The sequence below is a fragment of the Daktulosphaira vitifoliae genome, unplaced genomic scaffold (assembly GCF_025091365.1).
Source record: "Daktulosphaira vitifoliae isolate Bord-2020 unplaced genomic scaffold, ASM2509136v1 Scaffold_2, whole genome shotgun sequence".
In the NCBI taxonomy this organism is placed as follows: Eukaryota; Metazoa; Arthropoda; class Insecta; order Hemiptera; family Phylloxeridae; genus Daktulosphaira; species Daktulosphaira vitifoliae.
Window position 1 is genome coordinate 24,259,964 of NW_026099573.1, and position 13,046 is coordinate 24,273,009.

General features: G+C 26.4%; 1 protein-coding gene across 6 annotated transcripts in view; it reads right to left on the reverse strand.

Moving 5' to 3' along the window:
• LOC126899066 (uncharacterized) overlaps positions 1 to 5,319 on the reverse strand; it is a 10,162-nt gene extending 4,843 nt beyond the window's left edge. The window contains exons 1-4 of one of the 6 annotated variants that reach the window (XM_050673600.1): positions 5,209 to 5,319; positions 2,009 to 2,090; positions 1,719 to 1,899; positions 829 to 879 (exon numbers count right to left, since the gene is read on the reverse strand). In XM_050673600.1, coding sequence (XP_050529557.1) covers positions 829 to 879; positions 1,719 to 1,899; positions 2,009 to 2,080 — 304 coding nt within the window. In that variant the 5' untranslated portion in view covers positions 2,081 to 2,090; positions 5,209 to 5,319. Of the gene's footprint in view, positions 1 to 828; positions 880 to 1,718; positions 1,900 to 2,008; positions 2,215 to 2,241; positions 2,353 to 5,208 lie in introns of those variants that run through there. The other 5 variants (XM_050673602.1, XM_050673601.1, XM_050673603.1 and 2 more) reach the window with 5 other exon arrangements.
• Positions 5,320 to 13,046: the final 7,727 nt, after the last annotated feature.

Genomic DNA, 13,046 nt, shown 5'->3' on the forward strand with positions numbered 1-13,046 from the left:
TATTGAAAAGTGTATGGATCAACATTATTTTTTTATGAGAAATAATATTTTTTAATAATCCCTTTTTCATTCTACATACTTTATCTTAATTAGGATATTAATAATGAACTAGCAGATAATGTAGCTTTTGGAATAGTCCACCAATTTTTTAAAATTAAACAGTATCTAAAGATTTGCATCGAAGCGTTTTTTTTTTATAGTGATTTTAATCACTGTCAGATATCATACTTGATCCATCTATACCACGTCACCACTATGCCGCGACCCCCCTGTGCTGGGTTTTTTTTTTAGATATGGTTCTTGTATTTTTATTTATATAAGCCTGGCGTGATGTTCGCCAGAATCCTTTGTAGAATTTTGCATTTAGTTTTTGGTTTATACATTTTAACAGCTACTGATCGTGTGATGGGGAAGTGAATTGAAACTTTTAAAGTATTTTGTTACAACACAATTTTTTTTTCTATTTTTCTTTCCTGCATTGATATTCTTAAGGATCAAGGACCCTAGTTAAATAAATGGAGGTGGAACTAATACCACTGCTGTTATCCGGTTATGACTGGTTAGTTTTGATTGGTTGGCCCAGGCATATCTGCTTGCTAACAGCATTTAGGCCCACCTAACCCAGCTGTATCAAGTAAAATGGTTGCTAACTTGTCATAGGGTAATTAGCCCAATGGTAAAGTGACCATTAAGATTTTTTATGGTACTTGGCGCACCATAAAGTATATAGCCTTATCACAGTAAATGAGTGCCGAGAAAAATGAATAATAAACACCAAAAAACAGCATAGTAAAATAATTTTAAAATAAATAAGAAATTTCGATTTACGAGAGGAGACTGCAGTGATGGGGTTCTTGATATTCATTGAAGTCGCAGAATCTAAATGTGATAAGAATTAAAAGAGTTAAACATTTTTATAATTATATAATTATACAGGGTGTTCAGTAAGTCAGGAAACAGGTTTCTATTGTTCTCTTTGTTACAAACAATGAGAACAATAGAAACCCGTTTCCTGAATTACTGAACACTCTGTATAAAATAAAATACAATCGAAAATTTTAATATAAAACTAGCAAATTTTTGAATATGGTAACTATTTTTGCCATAAAGACAAAATAAAATTAAATTTTTTTTTTCCATATTAAAGTAGATTACATAAGCTTTAATTTAAGATATATATATATATATATATATATATGAGTCAGTATTTCTGGAACACTTTCAAAAATGAGGTTGAAAAAGATAATTTTTTTATGAAAAAGTTGTCATTTTAAATCCCATCCTGTGGACAGGTAAAGGGTCAAATTTATAAAAAGAAAAGTATACAAAATGATAGGTAAATACCTCATGTATCTATAAAAAAAAATTATATTGATTCGGTCATTTTTAAAAAAGTTATGGCAGTTTTAATTTAAAAAAATTGAAAAAATATCGAAAATTAACGATTTTTAAATTTGTAATTTTTTGGGGGATTTCCATCTTTTACCGGGAACGAGTGAATTTTTTTCAATTTTTGAGAGTTATTCCTTTGACGAGATATAATTTGTGATATTTTGACGTATCGTTGAAAGAAATCGGTTCGGTGAGAGTTAAGAAAAAGTGGTAACAAACCAAAAAAAAATGCATCATAGTAGAATTAATACCTTATCAGTTTCGCATCGAAGGTAAAATATTACAAGAAATTAATTATTAATGGATATTGTAATGTATTTAATTACCTGTATAATGATTAACATCACTGTGCTGGGCCATCATTATCCCTTCTTCGGTGTCTGATGGAAGAGTTAAATTTCGGACTTGAGGTTTCCATAAAAACATATAATAAGCAGATAGCATTACTGATGCTGTAGAGACGGCTATTAAGTAAGCAATTACTGTTATGATTCTTATGATTTTTATCTGGAAGTATAAAATTGAATGTTGACATAAGTTGAATAAATTTCTTGATATAAATTGTGTTTTCGTTTAAAATTAAACATAATCTACGTTTTTACTATTAAAACATTACTTTTCTTTCCTTTTTTGCAGATAAAATTTTTTGTTGTATGAGGTCATCTGTATTATCTATTTCACTTGTCATGTCTATTTATCTAAAAAATTAAAACACCATAAGAATATTAACCCTTTTGCTTTATTAAAAATATAGAACTATTAACAAGCAAAGTCAGGTTAGAACATTATATTAGACGATAATGGCATTGGTCATTGCTTTGATTTAATAGGATTATAAGAAAATGTTACCACCCAGAAAAACTTTTCCACGCATGTACCTTACGTAATAGTTATTATGAAGCCATTACTAAACATAATCTATTTAATTCAACCATTACAGAGCTTGTCGATCGAAATCACTGACTGAAACGTATGTAGGTTTGTAATTTATACTTAATATTAATAAATACGATATTCCATTGTCTACATTAATATAAAATGTTTATTAAATTCAGTATTTTGAATAATTATCTCATGAATTTCAAGTAATATATAATTTATTACGTCTATTTTAATAGATACAATACATACAAAAGATGACAGTAGTAAATTATTCATTCTCATAAAATTAATTAATTTTTGCTATAAATACCTTTTGACATAGTCATCCACTAATGGACAGAAGGCAGTTGTGTATTACAAAATTTTGCAAAATATATTTTTAGCTTCGATGCGAAGCTGAGAAGGTATTGGTTTTACTATGATGTGTTTTTTTTTTTGTGTCTGTTACCACTTTTTCTCAGCTCTCACCGAACGGATTTCTTTCAACGATACGTCAAAAGATCACAAATCGTATCTAGTCGAAGACATTACCCTTAAAAATTTAAAAAAAATGCCCTCGTTCCCCGTAAATGGGGGAAACCTCCAAAAAAATTACAAATTTAAAAATAGCTAATTTTCGAAATTTTTTCAATTTTTTTTACTTAAAAGTGCCATAGCTTTTTCAAAAATGAACATATCAATATAATTCTTTTTTATATAGATGTGTAATATCATTACCTTTCGTTTGGTTAATTTTTTTCATAAATTTAACCCTTAACCTGCCCACAAGGGGGGATTTAAAATGTGATGCCATGCTGCGACCCCTCTGTGCTGAGTTTTTTAAATTAAATTATATTAAGAATTCTAGAATTAAGAACATTATTTTTTATAGATTAATGATATGTGGGTTTAATTTTTATTTACTAAATATATAGGAACACCTTATCTTATAAATAATTCATACGTTTTTTTTTATTTTCTGGGAAACGCATAGGTTTAATTGAATAACATTTTTGAGGATGCTAATTGTATTCTCTCCTCTATCCTAAAAAATATATTTGTATATATGACAACATATATAATTTCTTAAATTTTGGGAGCTATTTAGTTATCTGACAGGCTAATCTGTTTCTTGTTGAGACTATGGCGAAGCCTTTAAAAAATAGTGGTTAACTGGTCGAGAATCCAGGTCATTCCCTCTTTAACGTTGTGTAGACAGAGAAACTAAATATTTAAAAACACACTTTTGCCCCTCTATGAAAAATTTCTATGGACGCTCTTGCTTTTTATCAAAATTTTTTAGAATTAAATTTAAAATATTAATTCCTGTAAGAATCAATAATTTTTCTTGATAGTTACTCTGATTTATAACATACACAAATAAATGAATAAATAATTCATCAAACAAATAAATTTTAAAGAAATCATATTTCATTTCATAGTAAAAATATTTTTGATTAATTGTATACTATATTTAAATTTTAACATTGAAACGTATAAATTCATATTTGTATTATACTTCTTAAAATAAATAATTATTTTTACTTTCGTATATTCAAGTGATATAATGCATATAAATTATATAGAGTATTTTCTATTATAAGACTATTATATGATATAATACTCGTGCAATGTGTTTTAAATTTTCAACTACTATACTAAAATAAATAAATTACATTTTTAAAAGTTTTTACTTAAATATTTTAACAGTAAACTACTTTTATATAATTAAAGTCAAGTTGCTTTAAATCTGTTGAAGATCAACCAACATGTTATTTGACGTTTCTTAAAGTTGGATTTCATTTAAAATATTTTCTTTTTAATCACCATCATTATTATCACTACTTTCTGTTGCCACGTATGCATTATTATCTGAATAAGAAAATTGTTTTTCTCTATCAAAATATGTACCATTTAGTTCCTCGCCAGAATTATTTTCATTTGACGAACTTTCGTCTTCTAAATCATTATACTCGTTGTCAATGATTCTTGGATCATATTCAAATCCAAGCTCTTGAAATTTATGTTGAATAATTTTTTCAGATAAATTATCTAAAGTTGTGGTGATAAAATCGAAAATTTGTAATGTTTGATTATTTTGAGTCGATTTATTTTCATAATTTTTCATCAAAATATCCCATTCGTCTTCCACGCTTTTACTCTCCAATGAACAATATTGTTGAATATCCTCATTTAAAGTGGAATTCCAATTTACAAATTTTTCATTTAAAACAATTAATAAATGGCGATTGTATTTTAGGTTGCTTTTCGTAGCTAGTTGAATTGTTATATCTTTCGTAGAAACAATTAAATCTTTTAAACAACGTTTTAAAATATAATTACGGCCATTACTTTCTTTTAAAAGTTTTGTATGATATATATTGATTGATTCCAATGCCATTTTCATTCGGCTTATCAATGGATTTAAACTATGTACAATGTTCAGGAAATTTACGGCACATGTATTAATTGATTCTTTATTTATAGCGTAGTCATCAAAACAGTTATTAAGGTACTTTAATAAAGAAAATAATATAATTCTCAGATCACTTGCATACGAACAAGCAAGAAGAAAATAAGCTCCTCGTATTTTAGTATCAACATTATTTGTACTCAACTTTGAATTAAATACAAAATTATATGTAAAAATAGAATTATAATAGTTAGCACATCGTACATCACTTAAATTTTTTTTCCATATTGACTTGAAAGAAATTATATTTTTGGTAAAATAATCCCTGTTATATGCTGTATTCCGCACAGCGTGTAAAGAATATAAAGTGTCAGACATTAGAAATACACAAGTTATGAAAAACAAATTAAAATAATGAATGTTAATCATATTTTTTATGAAAAATCTCAAGTATTAATTGAAAGACTAAAAATTATAATATACGAATTAGTTCTGCTTTAAATTATTTATAGTAAAGATAAAATTTTAAAACAAAAACTCACTTAATTAAATTTTTCTATTTTAACAAGTGTTTTTTCATGTAATTTTATTTTTCATAAAAAAATCATTTATTTTAGATTAATTATTTCAGTTAGAAGTACTCAATTGGAACCTATATTATATAGTAATCTATTTGTATTTATAAATAAACGACACAAGTATTTAATGGTGTACACATGTATTTAGATTTGAGTATAATAATAGGAAATAAAATAATAAATAAATTTATTCGTTAAAATAAAATTTGTTGATAATAGATAATAATCATACGCACAAAACATTTGGTGTTAGTAATTTTAGAAAATTATTAATAATTATGTAATTTATTTTTGTATTCGTGATATAAAATATTAGTGAACCAATAATTATGTTGATAAACTGATTTTATTTCTTTGGGAATTCACATTTATTTATTACTAATATAAGCAATTTATCATGAAAATAAAAATGTTATATCTGTACACTAATTAAAATTGATCATAGATAATCAGAAAATAATTAGCTAAGATAAACATGATTTCATAAAATAATATCTAGTTTCTGATAAAAATAATGTTTTGAAATTTTATTTGGCTAAAGATTATATAATTTTTATCTAGTTAATATGATAGATATTTAAAAGAAAATTGTAAATAATAACAAATTTTCCTTACATGTTGATGATCATAGAAAGGGTATTTTGACTATTATCATTATACTTAAATAACTAATAATGGTGCGAATTGCCTCATTTTATAATCATAAAAGTAGATTTTTGTTACACAATTGCTTATGTATATAAACTTCAAATTTTACATTGTATGGCATATAAATTAATAAAGAAATTAAAGAAATTAAACATTATTATTAATAGCATTTAAGCTTATAATTTATTTTTTGATTTATTAAAATATAAATATAAAAAATATAATAAACAATTTTACCGAAGTTTTGTGTTTTTTTTTTATAAATTTACTGTTTAGTAGAGAACGCTTTTAACAAAAACCTAACGGACCAGTTGTCCCAAAACACCGTTGATTATATTATATCGTGTGACAGCTGATCACTAGTGTATTTGTTTTACTCACCCCCTTGCCCACCCAGCACGGCAAATCAATGGCCTCCGTGTCAAATGCCATCCGTGTACAGTTCATCGTCGTAAGTCAGTAAGTCAATTGTTTTATGTGTCATCTTTTTTCATAGCAAGCGCCTTCCCTTGAATGGCCATTGTACGCTGTTATCCTCAATATTTGTTTATTGCACCCTTGTGCTCAAAGTTCTCGTGCCATTGTACGCCACCGGTGATTGGGCCCTCACCATCACGAAATAACTTCATTATTAGTCGTTATTATCATAGTCGCTTTTCCGTCGTCTGTTTTCATCTGCCATTACGCGCCTGGATCTACACTCTGATTTGTGATACTCGATGATGTATCGAAGATGTTCGACACCATAACCACAAGATCTCATACAGTCCACTCATCACTATCAACAACTTTATCTATTCAGCTGAGTTTTCTATTATTTTTTAATGTTATTTATTATTTGTTTAATTGAGTTTTTAACTAGCGGTCCTACGATCTAGCTGCCTCGTACGAAACATTTAATCTTAATAATAATTATATAAGTTTCTAATCACATGTCAATCTAAACAAAACTATATCTTCTTCTTTTCCCTCGCCTTAATCCCAACAAAACAAAACCGTATAATTTTCTATTTAATGATATCAATTTCAAACTTACGAGTTGAACAAAAAAAAAATAGGTTAAACATTTTGAATTGAAAATTTACACGGATTATTTTTAACATATTAAAAATCAGAATCACTCTTTAAATATAAATTCTAATTTCGATAAGTTAATCAAATAATAAGACTATGGAAAAAATCTAATTGCAGATTTGAAATCAAGGAAAAACGTTATTTATTGGTATATAAAAACGTATTCTCTTATTATTTATGGAGATATTACATTAATTTTTTTTTTTTTTTGAAGTTAAATTCAGGTTATACCCAAAATCATTTTTGTAGAAATCATTTATATAGTAACGTGTTACCAAAAAATTTAATATTCACATAAATATAGTAACATTATTAAACAAAACGAAAATTTTTTCAATTTTTAAAAGATAGTATCTTTAACTACTTGTGATCATTTGACATATTGTTGAAAAAATTTGACCTCTGCATTTATCTTCTTAGTGAAATCGGACATTAAACTTAAAGCAAAACGTACGATTTCCGTGAAAAAATTCTCGATTTTATATTATTAAATTTATATTCCTATAACTTTCGGAAAAATGTATGGATCAATATTATTATTTTTTTATAATACATTTTTATATACCCCTTTCATCTGACACGCTTATTTTGTAAATCGGATCATACCCCTTTATACAATTATACAAAATTATTAAAATTATACAAAAATAATTTGACCTCTAGATTTGGCTTCATGATGAAAATGACTACTGTATTCAAAAATATGCTATTTTGTGTTAAAATTCTGAGTTTTATATTTTATTTTATTTAAAAATACCTGACAAGGGGAGTACACTGATTTTCATAAATATTATATAAATCAAATTGATATAGCATAAAAATTTAAACTTATTTTTTTTTTTTTGCATTTTGTAAGTCGAGATCTCATTTAGATTCAACAACTTTAATATCTTAAAATTTAACACTATCTACAGATTTGAATTGAAGCATTACTTATGATAGTGATTTTGATCACTATCAGATATCATCTATACTTTGTCCAACTATGCCATGCCCATACTGTGCCGTGACCCCACTGTGCTACCGTTTTTTTAATTAACTTTAATGTCTGTTTTTATGTAAACACGAAATAAAGACAGAATTTTTTTTTCCATATTAAATTACATTACATAAGCTTTAATTTAAGACTTGCATATAATAAATATAGTTTAAAAAACTAAAAAAACACGCTTTTAAAGTACATCGAACTAAAAAGTTAAAAATAATTTTTAAAATAATTATGAACAAAAAATACTAGTATTATTGTGATAAAAGCGTCGGGCGCTCAATATACGAAAAATATGGCACAAAGCACCCACGCTTTTATCACAATAATACTAGTATTTTTTGTTCATAATTATTTTAAAAATTATTTTTAACTTTTTAGTTCGATGTACTTTAAAAGCGTGTTTTTTTAGTTTTTTAAACTATATTTATTTTTTACTTTTTAGTTTCATGTTATGATAGTAGTTACTATCAATATCATGGTTGTTACGGGTAACGGGAAATCAGGGTTCGATTCTGGGGAGGGAGTCTGAGAAACGGCTACCACATCCAAGGAAAGCAGCAGGCGCGTAAATTACTCACTCCCGGAACGTGGAGGTAGTGACGAAAAATGACGATACGGAAATCATCCCTCGTAATCGGAATGAATACTTTATATCTCTTAATTAGAATAAATCGTGTTAATATATTAATTTTAATAGTAATTAGAATATATATATTTATACAAATAATGCGACTTAACTACGTAAAAGTATCATGCACTAAGTATAGCTGTGTTTTATGGCCGGGCGGGTCGGACTAACGTTATACCCGAGGTATAAACGGCGGTAGGAATATATATATATATACGTAAGGCGCATTAGACGCGGGCGTTATTGGTCAGTCAAAATAAAAATTTGTTTACATATATATAATATTGATGACAAGCACGCGTGTACGGGTACGATAACTAAAAATAAATTTTTATAGGAATAGTGTACCGTCGTATTGTGAGCGAGGCGTGGGGAGGGGTGAATGCGTATAACAGTCTAGTCTAGACAACGGAATATGCGATAACGCGTGGCGTTTGGAGAGTTACAAACTTACATACAAACAATATACAAAATACATGTGAAACTAATAAAAGCGTGTTAAAAATGTTGGTATTTCTGGAACACTTTCAAAAAATATGTTGAAAAAGTTGTTATTTTGAATCCCACCCTGTGGGCAGGTAAAAGGTCAGATTTATAAAAAAAAATATACAAAATGATAGGTAAAGACATTATGCATCTATGAAAAAAAAATTATATCGATTTTGTCATTTTTAAAAAAGTTATGGCAATTTTAATTTAAAAAAATTGAAAAAAAACGCATCATAGTAAAATAATACCTTCTCAATTTCACATCAAAGCTAAAATAATAAAATGCGTGCAATTTCTTATTTATAGAGTTACCTACAGAAAATAGTTCTTTGAATATTGTATAAATGACTTGCATAGACGCAAATTAAGGCGTGGTTTGGTTATTTAACACCCTCTGGTAAGTCATTTCTCTTTCCTAAGCTGATTTCAACATTCTTTAAAATCTTTTAAGAAAAAATTCAGTATTCCTTTTAATATCATACATAGAAGGTGACTTATTAAGCATACTACCTCTCGTTTATTTGTTAAATAATAATAATTTTAAATATGTATGGAGTAAAATACAGTCGATTTTTATAAATCATTGTGTAAATGTAAAGTATACTTCGACAGTAAAATCTTATTAGACAGGTACTGTTTAAAACGTAATAAATCTGGTTAAAAGACAAGTCATATTTTTTATTTTTACATCATAAATTACATTATATTAGCTTTAAATTAAAATAAGGCTGTTTTTTTGGAAAATTATCGAAAAAAAAATTTTTTATATGATGATTATGTACACAATACTTTGGTTAATGATTAGATGTTTTTAAAAACAGTATATCATTGACAAAGAAAATGTTTGATGGATTATTAATAAAAATTTAACAGTAATTTGTCCAATTTTCAAAAAGTCATTTCAACATAATGTAAAAACCAAAAATATCAACATTAACTGTTTTATGTTTATATATAGATATGTGGTGTGACAAAGTGAATCATGCAGTCGTCAATGCTTGTTTAGCAATGTTGTTTGCTGTTGGTGGTTCCTGATTAAAAAAAATAATAATGTTCAGTTACACTGACCAATTTTAAAAGATGTTAAGTAGCAAGTAATAGTTACGATTGCACAGCAGTTGAAACCGCGTAGTGTTATATTTTTTTTAATCAACTGTTTTGTTATGTTATTTTTGTTTCTTATGATATTAAAAAACGAATTATCTTTAAAAATTGAAAATATTTTCTTTAAAAGAAGTTAACATTCTTGAATAAGTGATCATACGGGAGCTTTAACAGTGATACACACCTTGTCCAATATTGGTTACCTCAGCCATAATGAGATTGCGTCAGGTCGACAGCTAGTGTAAAATCTGTCAAATCTAAAGGTAGATCGAACGTCAAATAGTTGTGGTAGAGATTAAGAAGATTAATGTTTAATGACAAATAATTTTTTGGGAAATTTCTATTTATTAGCGGGATGGTTGGAATTTTTCAAAATTATGGTGCTAATACGTTTCGTTGAATAAAATCGATCCAGTAATAAAGGGAGTAATTCGCTTTACGTGAAATGAATAAAATAAAATAAAAACGACGAATAAAACATTGGCTCTCAAAAGTAAAATATTCCTATAGATTTTAAGAACGTATATGATTGAATTTTCAAAATATGTATGACGTCGGCAAACCAAATGTTATAAGAATTATTAATAAAAATTTAGTAACAATTCATCCAGTTAAAACATGGTGAGTAAGACTAAGATCTACACATCGAAGGTAAAATAGTCGTATAGCTTTTTAAAACGTACAAGTTAAATATTTTTGCTAAAAATTTAATTAGGAAACATAAATGTTTGAGTAGAATGCGTTAAGTACATATTTTACACAAAAAACATAATAATTTATAATCAAATATTTTTTGCACACAATAATTATGTATGTAAATTTTATATGATAAATTTAATTAAAATATATCACATATACATATTTAGAAAGGAAAATATCCATATCACAAGAGATTTATTACTCTCTAGTTACAAGGATAACAAATCGTGTTACGTTTTTGTTTTAATTACTTATTGTACAAAGCTTGTACAGACTGTTAATAATGCTTTTTTTTAATGCCAGCCACGCTAGCATGATTATTTTATAAAAATTGCAAAATTTAAAATAATTAAAATAGTTGTTATTCAAACAGTTTTCAATAGGGTTTTTAGAAATTAGTGTCAACTCCATAACGTAATAAAATAGGAGATTGTAAGATAAAGCACTTCCCCAACAACAGCTTCATTTTTTTGAAAATTATTTTGTGCACAATCATAAGACAGATGATTATTATTGGATTTTAGAACAAGAAAACACCAAGAAGTCTTGAAAAAAATAAATAAAACGAAGTTGTAATTAAAAAAAAAACACATACAACCCAAACATAAATGTCTCCCTACTTAAATTTTTAGCAAAATAATTTAACTTATACGTTTTTAAAAACTATACAAATATTTTTTATCAATGCATTGCTATTTGTCATATTCACTGTATTTAAACTGAATAGATAATTGTTAAATTTATATTAACAATTCTTAAAACATTTTCTTTACCGACGATATACTATTTTTGAAAGTCTAATTATTATCCAAGAGACATAATATTCTAACAATTATTTTTCTTTTCAATTTTTATAAATTTCCAAAAAACCTGATATTGTCTTACTTACATTAATTTAAAGCTAATACAATCCGCTATCGAGGGGACTATTTTAGTTAAGATTTTATTTTATTGTATTTTTGAAATGTGCATTACAGAACATTCTGTAAAGACTCATTGTGTCATTATTAAACTTAACCTGGCGCGTGTTTTCTCCTGTTACCATTGCCGAATAGGATTTCAATAAAGTGTTTTCTTCCAACTCTTAAATACTAGTACTTTTTTGATTGTTTTATCCTGCCATGGAGCATACAATAAACTATATAATTTAAAAAAGAAAGACGTATTGGTGACTTGTCTTCTATAAGTAATCGCACACTTCATTAAAAATTATTTAATTCTTGGAAAATATGATATACTTCTTTTTATTCGTTTAAGTATTCACTGTAGTGTTTTTTTTTAATAGTTATTTTAATCACAGTCAGATATCAATTAAAACTAATTTAAAAACCCCAGCACAGGGGGGTCGCGACACAGTGGTGACGTGTAATAGTTAGATCAAGTATAATGATATCTGACAGTGATTAAAATCACTATCATAAAAAACGATTCAATGCAAATTTTTAGATAGTGTTTAATTTTGAAAAATTGGTGGAATATTTCCAAAAGCTACATGATCTGTTATTTCCTTATTAATATCCTGATTAAGATAAAGTATGTCGAATGAAAAAAGGATATAAATATTATTTCTTATAAAAAAATTGTATTGATCCATACACTTTTCAATAAGTTATAGCATTATAAAGTTAAAAATATAAAAAATAAATTCGAGAATTTTCACACAAAAATAGCATTTGGCAACTATTTTCACCATGAAGACAAAATAAAGTCCGAATTTTTTTTTTCTATAATTAAGTATATTATATCAGCTTTAATTTAAGATATATATAAAAATGTTAGACTTTCTGAAAAATGTTCAGAAGTTAAGTTGAAAAAGTTAATTTTTTGTGAAAAGATTGTCATTTTAAATCCCTCCCTGTGAGTAGGTAAAAGGTAGATTTATAATAAAATATATACCAAATAATATGTAAAGACATCAAGCATCTATAAAAAAAAATTAGATTGATTTGATTATTTTTAAAAAAATTATGGAAATTTTAAGTAAAAAAAATTTTAATAATGTCAAAAATTAACGATTTTTACGGGGTACGAGGGTAATTTTTTCAAGTTTTGAGGGTAATGTCTTCGACTAGATACGATTTATGATCTTTTGATGTGTCGTTGAAAGAAATCGGTTCGGTGAGAGCTGCGAAAAAGTGGTAACAGACACAAAAAAATAAAAACACAACATAG